Below are 14802 nucleotides of genomic sequence, written 5' to 3'. Positions count from 1 at the left end.
TGGACAAAGAGGTATGTAAAGGGCTAAGAAGAGAGATTTTCCTGGGCAGGTGCTGGTGGCTCACACCTGGACCCCTAGTTACTCAGGAGGCTGAGATCTGAGGGTCACAGCTCAAAGCGAGCCCAGGCAGAGAAGTCTGTGGGACTCATCTCTAACCACCAGAAAAGCAAAAGTCCAGCTGTAGCTCAAAGTGGTAGAGAGCTAGCCTTGAGCAAAAGAGCTCAGGGACAGTGTCCAGGCCCTGAGTTCAAGCCTCACAGTCAACAACAACAAAGAAGACATTCCTCCTTAATAGAAGACACACACACACATGCACACACAGGCATGCGCACATGCATGCATGTACTAGAGTGCAAGCATGCCACACCAGAGGGCACTTCCAGCGTTCCGGTGCATGCCTCTGCGGGCATGACACTTGAAGAGGAACAGCCACATTGAAGTTCAAAGGGAAAAACCAGAGTCCTCTGCAATCACCAGGTCATGTCCCCAACTTCCAGAGCTGTCCCACTAACTGAGGCAAATCCTCGGTGTTCCAGGCTCTTTCAAGCGAGCAGCAAGCATGGCGCAATAGTCGTTCCCCCCCCTCCGGCTCCCCCCCCCCCGCCCCCGTCCCAACTTCCTGTACCAGCCCCAGCATCCACAGGGGCCTGAGGCTCTCAGAACAGGGAATGAGGAAGGGACACGGACACATGAAACTCTCCACAGGCAAGAGCAATCCCTGGGCTCTTGTTCCCTAGTGGGGGCCACAGGCAGCTGAGAGGACAGGTCAGTCACCCCTCCCCTGCAGTTGGATTCCAAAGTCGGTGGGAGGGACAAGCGCCCTCTAACATCCCTGTGGGAGGGAAACACAAACAGGCAGTAAAACCAGGGTCTTCTCTGAAATCTGAAGCCTGGAGGATTCAAGAAAGCCTCCAGAGAATTCCGTGGGAACTGTCCTGCCCGCCAGAGTGTCCTGTACACAGGAGCTGGACAGATGGGAGGAAACCAAAACTATGCTCTTTTCTATTCAGTGAAAAGAATTCAAAGATGAAGTTTCTAAAGGAACACAATGGGCTAGGACTCTTAAGGAGAGAGGATTCCACACAGCATAAATGCTTACACATTTCATTCAGATTAGGAAAAAAGCTGAGAGGCAATTCTAGGCAAATAAAGGATACAGCAACTGTTAAAAGATCAAAGACCATGAGAGGCAATCTGTTTTAAGTAGGTTAGACTCCATGGTGTACCTTTGGATCACTGAGAGTGAAAGAGAACAGCCATTTCTGGGGCTTGAACTCAGGGCTTCAAGCTCTTGCTCAGAATTTCCACTCACAGCTAGGGCTCTACCACTTGAGCCATAGCTGCACTTCTGGCTTTTTGGTGGTTAACTGGAGAGCAGAGTCTCTTAGAGATACCTGCTTAGACTGGGAGGCATAGCTTCAGATCTCTGTCTCCCGAGAAGTGAGGATTATAGGTATGAGGGCCCCCCCACAGTGCCCAGTTCACTACAAGCCACTTTTGGGGGGGAGGCAGGCAGCAGGGCTAGTGTTCTACCACTTGAGCCACAGCTCCATTTCCAGCTCTTTTTGCAGTTTATTGGAGATAAGAGTCTCATGGGCTTTCCCACCTTGGCTGGTTTTGAACTGCAATCCTCAGATATCAGCCTCCTGTGTAGCTAGGACTACAGGTGGGAGCCAGCACAAGCCACTTGTTTTGATATCTACATTAATTATGAATGGACTGGCTTCAGTTTGAGGGGATGTTTTAATCGTGCTTTCTACAACTAACTCGGGAGCAGCATTCTACTAGGTACTTTGAAAGACCTGAAGAGAGATCTCAAATAGCCATAAATTTTAGAATACAGGAAAAGATAGAAGGATATGTGAGCCCTGAACGTAATTAGATGATCTCTACGTGTAATTATGGCTACGTGGCAGGGCAACGCAGTTATGACTCACGAGCTACAAATATATCAAGATTATTTTTACTAAACAATACACAAGGTTCAAAAGAATGGTCTAACATGGCATTCTACTGAAACTGTGGACACTAGTAATCCTCAGATGAACCATTACCATGTACCATTAAGAAACAATGGTAGAAATGATAACTGGGAGATGTTATTGAATATAAGATATATCTGAATTAATTTCAGATACATGCGTTTATGTATTAAATGTTTACATGAGAAAACAAAATGTTTAAAACCAAGAACCAGAGCAGAGCTCTCATTTAGGTTGACAGAAAAAGAAGCAATTACATTCAAAGTGAGATGGAAGAAGAAACTAATAAGAGTAAAGTGGAACTCAATCATAAAAACTGAAATACTAAAAATGAAAACATAAAGAACAATAGAGATGGACCAAGTATGAAGGCATATACCTAAAAACTCAATTACTTGGGAGGCAGAGATCAAACCAGCTCAGGCATAAAGTGCAAGATCCTAAAAATAATACAAGAAAAGCTCTAGTAAGTTGTTATTGTTTTCTTTCTTTTTTTTCTGGTTCCAGTCTTGGGGCATGAGCTCTGGGCCTGGGCACTGTCACTGAGCCATTGTGTCCAAAGACAGTGCTTTACCACTTCAGCCACAGCACCACTTCCAAGTTTGTTTGTTGTTGTTGTTTTTCTCCTTACTTGGAGAGAAAGAGTCTCATGGACTTTCCTGTCTGGATGGCTTTGAACCATGATCCTCAGATCTTACTCTCCTCAATGGTTATAATTTCAGGGGTGAGCCACTGGTGCCTGGCTGTTATTGTTGTTTTAAAGAAAGAAGCATAAACTAGCCATGTGATACAATGAATGGACAGGAAATTACTATATAGCCTATAGACACTAACAAGCATGAAAATAATATTAAATGGATAACAAGCATTACAAATTACAATGCCAGTCTTTGTGATAATTTAGACAAAATGGACAAGTCTTTGGAAAAAAGTTTCTAAAATAGGGGCTGGGGATATGGCCTAGTGGCAAGAGTGCCTGCTTCATATACATGAGGCCCTGGGTTCGATTCCCCAGCACCACATATACAGAAAATGGCCAGAAGTGGCGCTGTGACTCAAGTGGCAGAGTGCTAGCCTTGAGCAAAAAAGAAGCCAGGGACAGTGCTCAGGCCTTGAATCCAAGCCCCAGGACTGGCCAAAAAAAAAAAAAGAGAAAGTTTCTAAAATAGAAATGAAAACAGAAACTCTGATGACCTATTAAAAACCCAAACTGATAATTTAAAGTTTTCCCACAAGGGCCATTACAAACCCTGACAACTTAACAGATGAAAATTTTCTAATATTTAAGAAAAGAATGTTAATCATACCCAAATATGTTCAGAAAATAAAGAACAACATTACTTGCGAATGAGGCCACTCCAGCCAATAAAAGACAACACAGGAAGAAAGAAGCATACTATCCTGACAAACATGAAAGTGAAAATCTTGACCAAAACCCAGCAGCTGATAAACGGACAACAGATCAAGTATGATCAAGTAGGATTATTTTAGGAATTCATGCTGGATTTAAGAGTTTAAAGCAATCAATGTGGGCTGGGAATATGGCCTAGTGGCAAGAGTGCTTACCTTGTATACATGAAGCCCTTGGCTCAATTCCCCAGCACTACATATATAGAAAATGGCCAGAAGTGGCACTATGGCTCAAGTGGCAGAGTGCTAGACTTGAGCAAAAAGAAGCCAGGGACAGTGCTCAGGCCCTGAGGCAAAGCTCCAGGGATGGCAAAAAAAAAAAAAAAACAAAAAAAACAATCAATGTAATTTACCACACATGAGAGGGAAAAATCAGAGGAAAAAGAGAAAATACCATTTCAAGCAGTGAAGAATTGACAAAATTCAATAGCCATTCACAATAAAAATGTAACAAATTGAAAGTAGAAATAAATTGTCTCAGTAAAAGGCATCTATAAAAATGTCTCTCAAATTATACACTATAAAGCCCTGAATGTTTTTCTCATAATTCTGGGGAACAGCACATGGTGATCTATATTACAAATTCTATTCAACTTTCTCCCTGTGGTTCTGGCTAATGTGGTAAGGAAAGAAAATAAAATACAAAGCATGCCACTTTGAAAAGAAGAAGTTAAATTGTCTTTAGTCACAGGTTACATGATCACATATGGAAAAAATTCCTAAGGAATGTACAAAAATGAGTGAATTTATCAAGATATATGATTAATACACAAAACTCAACTGCATTTTTAGTTATTTATGTTTTCAGTGAATAACAAGAAAATGAAGTCTAAAGTATCACCTACAACAATATAAAAAGGATGAAGTACTTAATGACAAATTTTACAAAACTTGCATGAGATCACTACACAGAAATGCACAGTATTGAAAAATATGATGTAAAATCTAAATAGGGAAATGTACATTGTTCTCGAATTGAAAGTTTCAGTACTGAAAAAGGAAAACCAGACCTGCAACTGCTGTGGACTGAATGGTGAACTTACTGCTTTTCTTTCTTTGGTTCTGTGGCCTGGACAACAACCGGAAAACAGGATTGACACAGAGAAAACTCTAGAAGTCCTCTGGCTCCGGCTTGATGAGGGAGATCGGCGGCTTGGGTCCCGCCCCTGAAACTCTATGGGGGGAACTCTGTACCAGTTGGAAAAGTGTGTTGTGTGTGCCCAGGCTGACTCTGTCCAGGGGTGCTACCAAAGAATTTTTTGTGCAGAGCTGTTAAATCAAAGCTCACCTCTCCAACCAGAGTACTGAAATGAGGTGCTGCAGAGAAGTAGAGAGCTCCTGAGAGATCATGGGGAGGGGCAGGGGAAGCCCAGAGAAGCAGCTTCATAATGGTGCTTATCACCTTCTGATTTAGCACAAGCTGCATCCACGAGACCCTAAGAGTTTAAGAAACTGGGCACCCAGTCTCAGCGTGGCCGCCAGGGGGCACACCATGTGTAGAACAGATCAGACCAGCACAGCAGAGACCAAAAACACACAACACACCAAAAACCCCCACAAGTCACATTAAAACCACACCCCTGGAGGGCTACATGAAACTTTCTGCTTAAACCCAAATAAGCCAAATGCTGACCAAAACAAGAATAACAACACTCCCCATTAGATTTCAACAATACCTAAGAGTTATAATATTAAAATTTTCTAAAATATTATAATAAATTACTGAAGATACAAAAAAATCTGAGAAATCCCAATTTGCATGGAAACAGATGTCAACAGCAAGCTGATGTTTATCTAGTTTAATTTCTTGTCAGATATAACAATGCTATAAATAAGGTGAACACTCATGAAATGACCAGGAAATAAGAAAGACTCCACAAAGAAACAAAAGATACAAAGAAAACCAGAAGGAAATTACAAAGTTAAATTTTCAAAATGAAAAAAATATATATTTTCCACAAAAAAACCCAGAGAAAAAGAAAACCAATGCTCATTAGATAAGTCTATTACTACAATAAAGATAATAGAAGAATTCAGCAGTAAACTTGAAAATAGACAAATGGAAATTGTTCACTCTAAACAACAAAAAGAATTTTAAAAAATTGAACAGGGCCTCACAGACTGTGGGACTATATTTAAGAAGCAAAACAAAATTTCAAAAATTCAACACTTTTTAAGTGTGTTATTAGAGTTTGTAGAAGAAGGAAAAGAAGAAATTACAAAAAAAAATCTTAAGAAATAATGGTGAGAATTACTCAAATTTGGCTAAAGACATAAAATTAGTGCCCAGTACCTCAAATAGAATAAACTCAAATATATAAGCAAATTGATTGCAAATTGAACAGAAGGAAATTTTTGAAAGCACTCAGGAGAAAAATAACATATAGCTTAGAGGGGGCCAATCTTTAAGTGAGTGCACATTTCTTACCAGAAACCATGAAAGCCAGAAGTAAGTAGAACAGTTTCTTTTAATTGCAATGTACCAAGATAACCAACAACTAAAAAGACGACCCCATATATGAAAAGATCAAAGGGTGGCCGGTACTGGTGGCTCACGCCTGTAATCCTAGCTACTCAGAAAGCTGAGATCTGAAGATCCTGGTTCAAAGCCAGCCCAGGTCTCTAATTAATCAGCAGAAAGCTGGAAGTAGAGGCGTAGTTCAAGTGGTAGATGCCAGCTATGTGCAAAAAAGCTAAGTGAGAGCACAAGGCCCTGAATTCAAGTCCTAGTAGCTACACCATAAAGAAATTCTGAACACGAGAAGGAGGTGGAAGAAGAAAAAAAATTGAACATGTATTTCCAAAAAAGGTAAACAAATGTCCAAAAAGCACATGAAAATATGTTCATCATGAAGAGAGGCTGCTGATACCAAAGAAAACCAATAAAGTGCTAGTGCATACTCTTAGAAACAACATCTGACAAATATCTTTGTTAAGAAGGAAGTCGCCATGAAGATTTCATTTCAGATGTAAATGTAGTGAGGTTATCCTAGTGCGGTTATAAATAGAAATAACCTGACCCATTCTCTTGTTGGATGTAAGAAAAAAAGTCATTGTGGGTTCCCTCTCTTGATATGTGTGCCTATGTTTTACTGTTTATAATCTTCAAAAGAAATATTTTCTTGCATAAAGCACAAAAGAATATTGGCTTGGGAAAAACATTCTATCTCTGTCTCTCTGTCTCTGTCTCTCTGTCTCTCTGTCTCTCTCTCTCGCCTATTGCCAAACTTTCAAAACATATCCTTAGGGATAGGGTGCTGCTTTAAGATTGCGCGCGCGCGCGTGCGAGTGTGTGTGTGTGTGTGTGTGTGTGTGTTGTGAATATATTCAACAACATAAAACCTTCTAAGTGAACAGCCATATTCCTTTGCAGTAAGTGAAAGACAAACTTTGGCCAGGATATAAAGACCAACATAAGAGGATATAAAGTTCAGCATAACAGGGGCATCATGACCATCGCCTCCCTAATCTAATCTAGATGTTGACGACCCTCCTCTGGAAACAAGGGTGATGACAAGAGACAATGGGCTTTCTCTCTGGTGCCAGCGATGGGGGTTGAGAGGGAGTTGCTAATGACTTTACAATGCCCAGAACCCTTCACATAGCACCAAGGATGCAAAGCCATTCTAGATTACAGATCTCCATGTTAGTCATGAAAACCAATGAAAGATCAGTTCCTATTACCTTCCTTGATCCCATCTTCTAGAGTTATAAGAAAGTGAATTACAATACTATTTCCAAATTTCATCTGTAAGATAACATTTGGAAGGATATATACTAGAGACAAATAAGGAACATTTCTGGCAACTAAGATCCCAGAAGGAAATCATATTTTAGATATTTTCATTTCATCTGGACACTTCTAGTCCACCAGGGGTCCACACCAGAGATCTTAACTGTTCAGGCAGATATTACAATATTCTCACAAACTTTAAAAGTAAAATTCCATGGGGCTGGGAATATGGACTAGTGGCAGGAGTGCTTCCAAAGAGCCAGTGAGCTTTAGGTCTGAGACATCTATGGCTTTAGTAAGCAATGTAACTTCCATAGATGATCTTAAAGAGGGTCGGAAAGTTAAAATCTGAGCTATCACCAGAAGAGCTGGCCAGGTCTGGTCATTACTAAAGACATCTGAACAGTAACAGACAAATGGGGTGATTTTAACCATAACAACCAGAAGCACACTCATTGGACCAAATGGTAGACATGCACAGAGGAGAGACCCCAAGGGAGCATCAGCTTCTGTCATCTCCATAGCAACACCTGGAACTGGCTATATTCACTACAATGAGCAAGCCCATGGTATCTGCTTCCAACCAGAAAGGCAAACATGAGGTTGTTCAAGCTAAATACTTAAGAATGTTTAGAGGCCCAATTTATTGGAAAATTGGAGGCTATTAGTTCATTGGTTGTGACATGGGTCAAACCATCCATGGGCCCCACTAATGTTCATGATGCAGGGTTCTGAACTAACATCACACCTTGGTCACTTGTAAATATAGACAGTTGTCCTGGATGAATACTAACCACCAGTCTGTGATGAAAATCTCCTCGCTGGCCTCTTCCATCGCATTTGCCACATCTTCAAAATATCCCTTGGCGTTAACATACCTGAAAGAAACAGCGTTGAGGATTCTGGTCTTTTTGTGATTTTTGTTTGACCAAATGAGGCAAAAGTGAATGAGCATACCCTACAGAAAAACAAAACATGAGGAACACTGTCTAGTCCATTCATCACCAGGTTTTTTATCATGTGCAAATGGAAAGTGAAGATTAAAAACACAACATTCTGCCTATCACCTTAGGAAGGGAAGAAGTCTGTGAGATTCTTATCTGCAATTGACTGCCAAAAATAATACAGAAGCTGGACACTGGTGGCTCACACTGGTCTGAGATCTGAGGATCACAGTTCAAAGCCAGCCTAGGCAGGAAAGTCTGTGAGACTCTTATCTCCAATTAACCACCAGAAAACTGGAAGTGGGGCTGTGGCTCAAAGTGGTAGGGTGCTAGCCTTGAGCAGAAAGAGCTAGGGACAGTACCCAGGCCCCTGAGTTCAAGCCCCACAAATGACAAAAAAAAAAAAAAAAAAAAAGGCTGTAAGTAGAGCTATGGCTCAAGTCACAGAATACCAGACTTGGGCAAAAAAAAAGGAAAAGCTCAGGGACAGCACCCAGGCCTGAGGCACTGAGTTCAAGCCCCAGGGCCCCAGGACTGGCACACACACACACACACACACACACACACATGGAAGGAAGGAAGGAAGGAAGGAAGGGAAGAAAGAAAGAAAAAAATAAATAGCTAGGAAGTAATTCGATTCCCTAAATTATGGGTAATGAGCCTTCAATTTGTATCACCAAAAGAATATGAAATTAGCACCAAAACTTAAACTAGCTAAATTCACAGTGAAAATTCTTATAAACAAAAATAGGGAAATGACTCTTCAGTCACTTGTCCTCACAACGGCCTCTACGTGAACCTTGTTTGATACGACGCATAATCTCCTCACAGTTTTGAAAGTGCATTCCGGGTGAACTTACACCCGTGACTTCAGATCTCGTGGACCTCTGGCAAGTCCAGGAGAAAGAGCCTCTTACCATTTGGCTAATGTGTTCTCCTGGATGGCTGCGTAGGATCCGAATCGATGATCTTTGAGAAAGTTGGTGCCATGTTTCTGGATGAATTCTTCTATGGCCCCTCCCCACCACCGAGCGTGTCGGTAGCTGTTGCATTTCAAAATAAGCGTCCTTTAACGAAGGGGAAAGTGGTATATTATCATCAATGTGTGTGGAAATGTCACGATGAACTCCACCCCCTGCCAAGCTAATGTATGCTAACATGAATAGTATCAAAAGCAAAAGGTGGGCCAAATGATCTGATTTGGGATCATAGCAAACAAGTTGAAGTGCATCCCTAAACCTCTGGAGAGACCATCCTGATTGTGACTCAGGAGAGTCATTTCTTCTCATTGCTAAGTCCTCCAAAAGCTAAGAAAATGCCATAGTTCATCTCTCTGATCCCAGAGCAGGCTTTAGAAGAGCATGAGTCAATTCTTAGGCCCTGTGTGTGATGTGAAGGTTAGAGGCAGCCATCTTGTCACAATGAGGGAGCCGGTGTAGGGCTGAGGCAGATCCACAAATGACAGAGAGAAGAAAAACAAGCCCTGCATGACTAATTCACTCCCTCTGGTCTAAACAAGTTTGTGTTTTTCTGACACAAATAATTGAACCTGAAAATTCATTAGCAGCTGAAAACAAATTTTGGAATAGATTACAGAAGGCCAGGTGGAGTGGCCCACACCTGTAATCCTAACTCCTGGGGCCTCATGGGGAGAGGCTGCTCCAGCCTCGGAGGTTGGACAGTCAGGATGAAGAAGCCAGGATGGACTGGAAAGAAGCTGCGAATAAAGCAGAGATGCCACTGGAGTTGTTGGAGCACATGTACCAGGAAGGAGGCTGGGGGATGAGGAAGGAGGTTGGGGGAGCAGGGATCAGGCTGGGGAATCTGGGCTGGAAGGGATCCATTTGGCCGTGATGTACATACAAGAAAGAGAGGGCAGGGAAAGGAGAGGTGGGGCTAAAGCACCAGTTTTGGGGACCAGTGTGAATGAGGCCCAGCCCTCCTGGGCTGAATAGCAGCACCATGGTGTTTCCAAGAACAAGCTGAAGCATTCCCTTCTCATAGAGACACAGGAAGTTCAGCATCTTGATACCCACATGTATCATACAACATGTATTAGTGATTATATGTGTATCTTTGTATAAACTGTGTAAAGAGAAATTACATAAAATTCATATACATGAGGGTAAACTATACAGAGATAAATGCAGGTACACACACACATGTACAGGGTATGATTACAATCCAGAAAGAAACATATCAACACACATGCACTCACTAGTAAAATATACAATATAACATATAAATAAATATAACACTCAAGTGTATACTTGAATTTGAGTAGTTTTTCTCAAAATCTATATATAAGCAGGATTTTTGTAAATCAAATCACTTTTTGAATTTAAAAAAAAATCTATTAAAGGATATTGATTTATAAAATAAAATTTTATTATTTTATAATGTAAATGATTACTTTTTTGGCTACTTTGGTAAACTGAGTAGAATGTTTTGTTAAAATATCAACATAGATGGTCATCAATTCTGACTCTGTTGTATGAGTGGTACTCCACTCTTCCAGATATATTCAAGACAGCCAGTTGGGGTGGCATGTGCCTGTAATCCCAGCATTCAGGAGGCTGAGGTGGTAAGATCCCAAGTTTAAAATGGTCCTGGTATACATAGCGAGACCCAGCATGAGAAAAAGCAAGGGCTGAGCATTGTAGCTCAGTGATACAGCACTTGCCGAATGCATGGAAGGCTCTGGGTTCAACTGCCAGTGCAGGAAAGCAAGACACGTGAGACACACATCACTGTGTTCACAATGACAACTCATTTTCTCACTTCTGATTTCCAATGTGTTCTAAGTGCCAATGTTCTAACATTTATTCTACTCTCTTCTCACCTTAAGCTGAAAGAAAGCCTCTGCTTTAAAGAGAGTTTTGACAGGAATTTTAAAAAAAATATCTGGCATTTCTACCTTGAAAGATTATCAATTCGAACGCCGTACTTGGTTTCTGTCTCCTTCCGCCCCACCTTGATCTGGAACTCCTTGTCCACCAGCAGGACAAAGGCGATAGCCCCGCTGTCCGGCTTCATGTAGAGCAGGAAGGAATCTTTCACTATCAGCCACCTGCATGAGGAAGACAGACGTTTCAACCCCTACGAAATATTTGAAACTGAGAGACTAAATGGTTAGGATGCTGGCAGACAGTGTAGTAAAAGTGTTCTGTTTTACATGGGGATTTACTTTAAAAATCACTAAGAAACAATGGCCGGGGATGTGGCTCAGTGGTAGAGTGCTTACTTGGTATGTGTGAAGTACTGAGATAGAAGGAAAAGAGCGAGGGAGGGAGGGAGGGAGGGAGGGAGGGAAGGGAAAGAAGAGTGAAGGGAGAAAAGTAGCATTACCATGAATACAAACACCACTACACCATTTCTACTATCTTTTGCCAAGAATTGACACCAAGCTATTCAATGCACTCATTACTTGGTCAGTCCTTGCAGGTGCAGCCCTGGTGTGGAGGGGTCCGGCAGTGGACGAGGAACCCCAGCCTTAGAAGGACAGACTAGGTTGCTGTTCACTGACCTTCACTATCAGGGAAGAAGCAAACACATCTACTGTTATGAAGAAAAAAAATTCCATTTACAAAACCTAGGCAGCAACCAGTGCTTCACATTGTCTGCTGTTCCTTACAAATTCTTTGTGGTTTAAGAACTGTTGATAAGCTGGGCACCGGTGGCTCATGCCTGTCATCCTAATTCAAAGAAGCTGAGATCTGAGGATCACAGTTCAAAGCCAGCTTGGGCAGGAAAGTCTGTAAGACTTTAATCTCTAATTAACTGGCAAAAGTGGCAGAAAGAAGAGCTGTGGTTCAAGTGGTAGAGCACTAGCCTTGAACAAAAACAGAAAACTCAAGGACAACACTCAGGTGCTGAGTTCAAGCCCCAGTATTGGTTAAAAATAAGAGAAGGGGGGCTGGGGATATGGCCTAGCGGCAAGAGCGCTTGCCTCGTATACATGAGGCCCTGGGTTCGATTCCCCAGTACCACATATACAGAAAATGGCCAGAAGTGGTGCTGTGGCTCAGGTGGCAGAGTACTAGCCTTGAGCAAAAAGAAGCCAGGGACAGTGCTCAGGCCCTGAGTCCAAGCCCCAGGACTGGCAAAAAATAAATAAATAAATAAATAAATAAATAAATAAGAGAAGGGGGGGGGAGGAGAAGGGACCTTTGATAAATAGTGGTCAGTGGGAGAGACGCACGTCACTGTGTTCACAATGACAACTCAGTGAGGGAAGGCACAGCTGGCACCCAGGACGAGCATTCTAATGGGTCTGTGCTTTAGAAAGGATGAAGGGAAAGAGGGCTTGGTGCAGAATGGAACCCATATTCAGAGTTTCTAGCAAGTTCATAGGTGATGACATTCTGAATAGGAAAGATAAAGATGGCAGGTTTATATGGACCCTGGAGAGAGCAAGAAAGAAGAGACAGGACCAATTAAAGTGTGTGCCAGCATCATGTGGCATGCTAATGCCATGTTTATCACATATATATATATAATATATATAACATATATATTGCATTTCCAGGTGCTATGCTGGTCCAATGAACCCATTCATCATTGAATAAAACAATAAAAAGCATGATGTCACACATCAGACAGAGTAAAGCACCCTGGGCATGTTATAGAGCAGGTACTGGGGCTTGCATCCAGGGCCTCTTGGCTCTCTTCCTCCAGGCTTGCACTCTGCTACTTGAACCACACCTCCATTTGCAGCCTTTTGCTTGTTACTCACAGCTAAGAGCCTCTTGGATTTGTCTGTCTGTGTTGGCTTGGCACCATGATCTTCAGATCTCCATCTCCTGAGTAGCTAGGATTATAGAGGTGCGCCACTTTGGTTCAGATAGGAAGCAGAGCAAACTTGGCTGAGGCAAAAAGAAAGAAGATGGACCCTATTTATAGGAAAGTTCCTTCTTTTGTCTGGCCTGTGGTGTAATTCAGAGAGCAGACATCATGGCACTGGCCCAGCTGCCTGGCACTGACTGGTGTGTTACACTGCTGGCCAGGAAGGGGCCTGGGCTTTGAAAACCATACCAGCAGCTGATAGCCTCGGAGCTATTTCAAACACCCTGGACATGCAGCTTTGCCTGTTTGGAAGTCAAGGGGTGAATGACATCAGAGCCACCTCCAGGCAGAGCCCAGACCAAGCCCTACCATGGGTGCTGCAAAACAGATCTGAGAAATACTCCAGGGGCCCAAGCTCCTGGCATAACCGCAGGGCCAAGGACAGCAAAACACATCCTCAGGAAAAGCACCCCGGTGTCCCTGTGCAGCTAGCTGTGCGGGCCTGCTATTGAGCGGGGGTAGGCTTGTGCCCACCTGCCAGAATGGAGAGCTTTGCTCTCATTCACACAGAGACTCCAATGAGCAAACAGACTTGACCAACAGCGGAAGTAAAATGAAAGCATCCTGCCCAAGCAAGGCTCGACTCCACAGGGGAGTTACCCTCTAAATGGAAGTTGCCCTGCTCCCCCAACATGGGCAGCCTGGAACTGTGGAACTGGTGAACAGTGCCAGAGGGATTCGGAAGACGGAGTGCTAAGGGTGGATGGATTCTTGGGAATGCCTAGAATGCCATTTGTGAAACTCTCCTCATGTCTTCCCTCCCCTCTTTATGTGGCCAATAATTTTTCTTCTTTTGGTTGGTACCAGGGTTTGAACTCAGGACCTCAAGCACTTGTTTGGCTTGCTTTCTTATGGGCCAGAGCTCTTCCACTTGAACCACCCCACCCCTCCTGCTTTTTGTTATGGTGAGAGAATCTTGCAAACTTTTCTTCCTCAAGCTGGCTTTAAACTACAAGCCTCCCTATCTCAGCCTCCTGAGGAGCTAGGAATCGTTTTTCTTTCTCGAACAGAGGCAAGAAGAGTGGAGCTCTTGCCCTGGCCTCGGCCTCCTGGGGCTCCAGTCCCAGCTTGGCCCTTTCTTTGCTGTTTGCTTCCACCACGCTGGTCACACTATGCTTCGGACTTGCCAAGCATGCTCACATACTAGCCTTCACAACTGCTGTCCATCTAGAACATTCCTTCCAGATCTGTCCATCAAGGGTCTCGTTGATCAGAGCCCTGGCTTAAACATCTCCGCATCGGAGTCCACTGCCAATCTCCAACCACAGTCCTCCAGGCCCTCGCTGCTGCACGCGGCCGCTTCCTCACGAGGGAGCTGGAGGTACCTGTCTTCTTGCTGGGGTCCATCTGCAGCATCATAGAGGGAGACCCTGCAGGACAGGACACCCTGCCACCATCGGGAGCCACCGTCATCAGGCGCCATCAACCATCCGAACCAAGTAGTGGCTGCTGCAACGCGTCCCAGCCTGGACGACAGCCTTTAAACATGGTCACTGCCTAAAATGCTCAGCAACGCATTTCTTACCATCTCCGCAGTTACCTCCCTTAAGGCATTATTTGAGATGAGAAATTCAACATCTAGTCTAAGGCCGGGTGCAGAGAATTTGCTCTTGGAGCAGATGTTTAACACTGTGGGAAAAAGTGTTTCCGGAGATTGTCCTGGGTTTCCTTTCTACTTGCCCCACGGACAGGATCAGTCTCAAACCGAGTTGGAGTTCAACTGCTCTGTTTGCTTTACCTCAGTCTGCTAATCCAGGATAAACAAGGGATCGGACAGCTGTTAGTCCCACGTAAGATGGAAGAGAGCCAAGAAAGTCACCTTTAAAAGTAAATCCCAAGGGGGGGCATCAATGGTTCAGGCCTTGTAATCCTAACTGCTCAGGAGGCT

General features: G+C 43.2%; 1 protein-coding gene across 3 annotated transcripts in view; it reads right to left on the bottom strand.

Moving 5' to 3' along the window:
- Pld1 (phospholipase D1) overlaps positions 1-14802 on the bottom strand; it is a 148571-nt gene that overhangs the window by 62850 nt on the left and 70919 nt on the right. For all 3 annotated transcript variants that reach the window (XM_048347117.1, XM_048347116.1, XM_048347118.1), the window contains 3 exons: positions 10987-11139; positions 8987-9136; positions 7920-8003 (listed from right to left, as the gene is read on the bottom strand). In XM_048347117.1, coding sequence (XP_048203074.1) covers positions 7920-8003; positions 8987-9136; positions 10987-11139 — 387 coding nt within the window. The remainder of the gene's footprint in view (positions 1-7919; positions 8004-8986; positions 9137-10986; positions 11140-14802) is intronic.

The sequence above is a fragment of the Perognathus longimembris genome, chromosome 5 (assembly GCF_023159225.1).
Source record: "Perognathus longimembris pacificus isolate PPM17 chromosome 5, ASM2315922v1, whole genome shotgun sequence".
NCBI lineage: Eukaryota > Metazoa > Chordata > Mammalia > Rodentia > Heteromyidae > Perognathus > Perognathus longimembris.
Note: the sequence above shows the minus strand (reverse complement) of the source record. Positions and strands in the feature narration are given on the sequence as shown.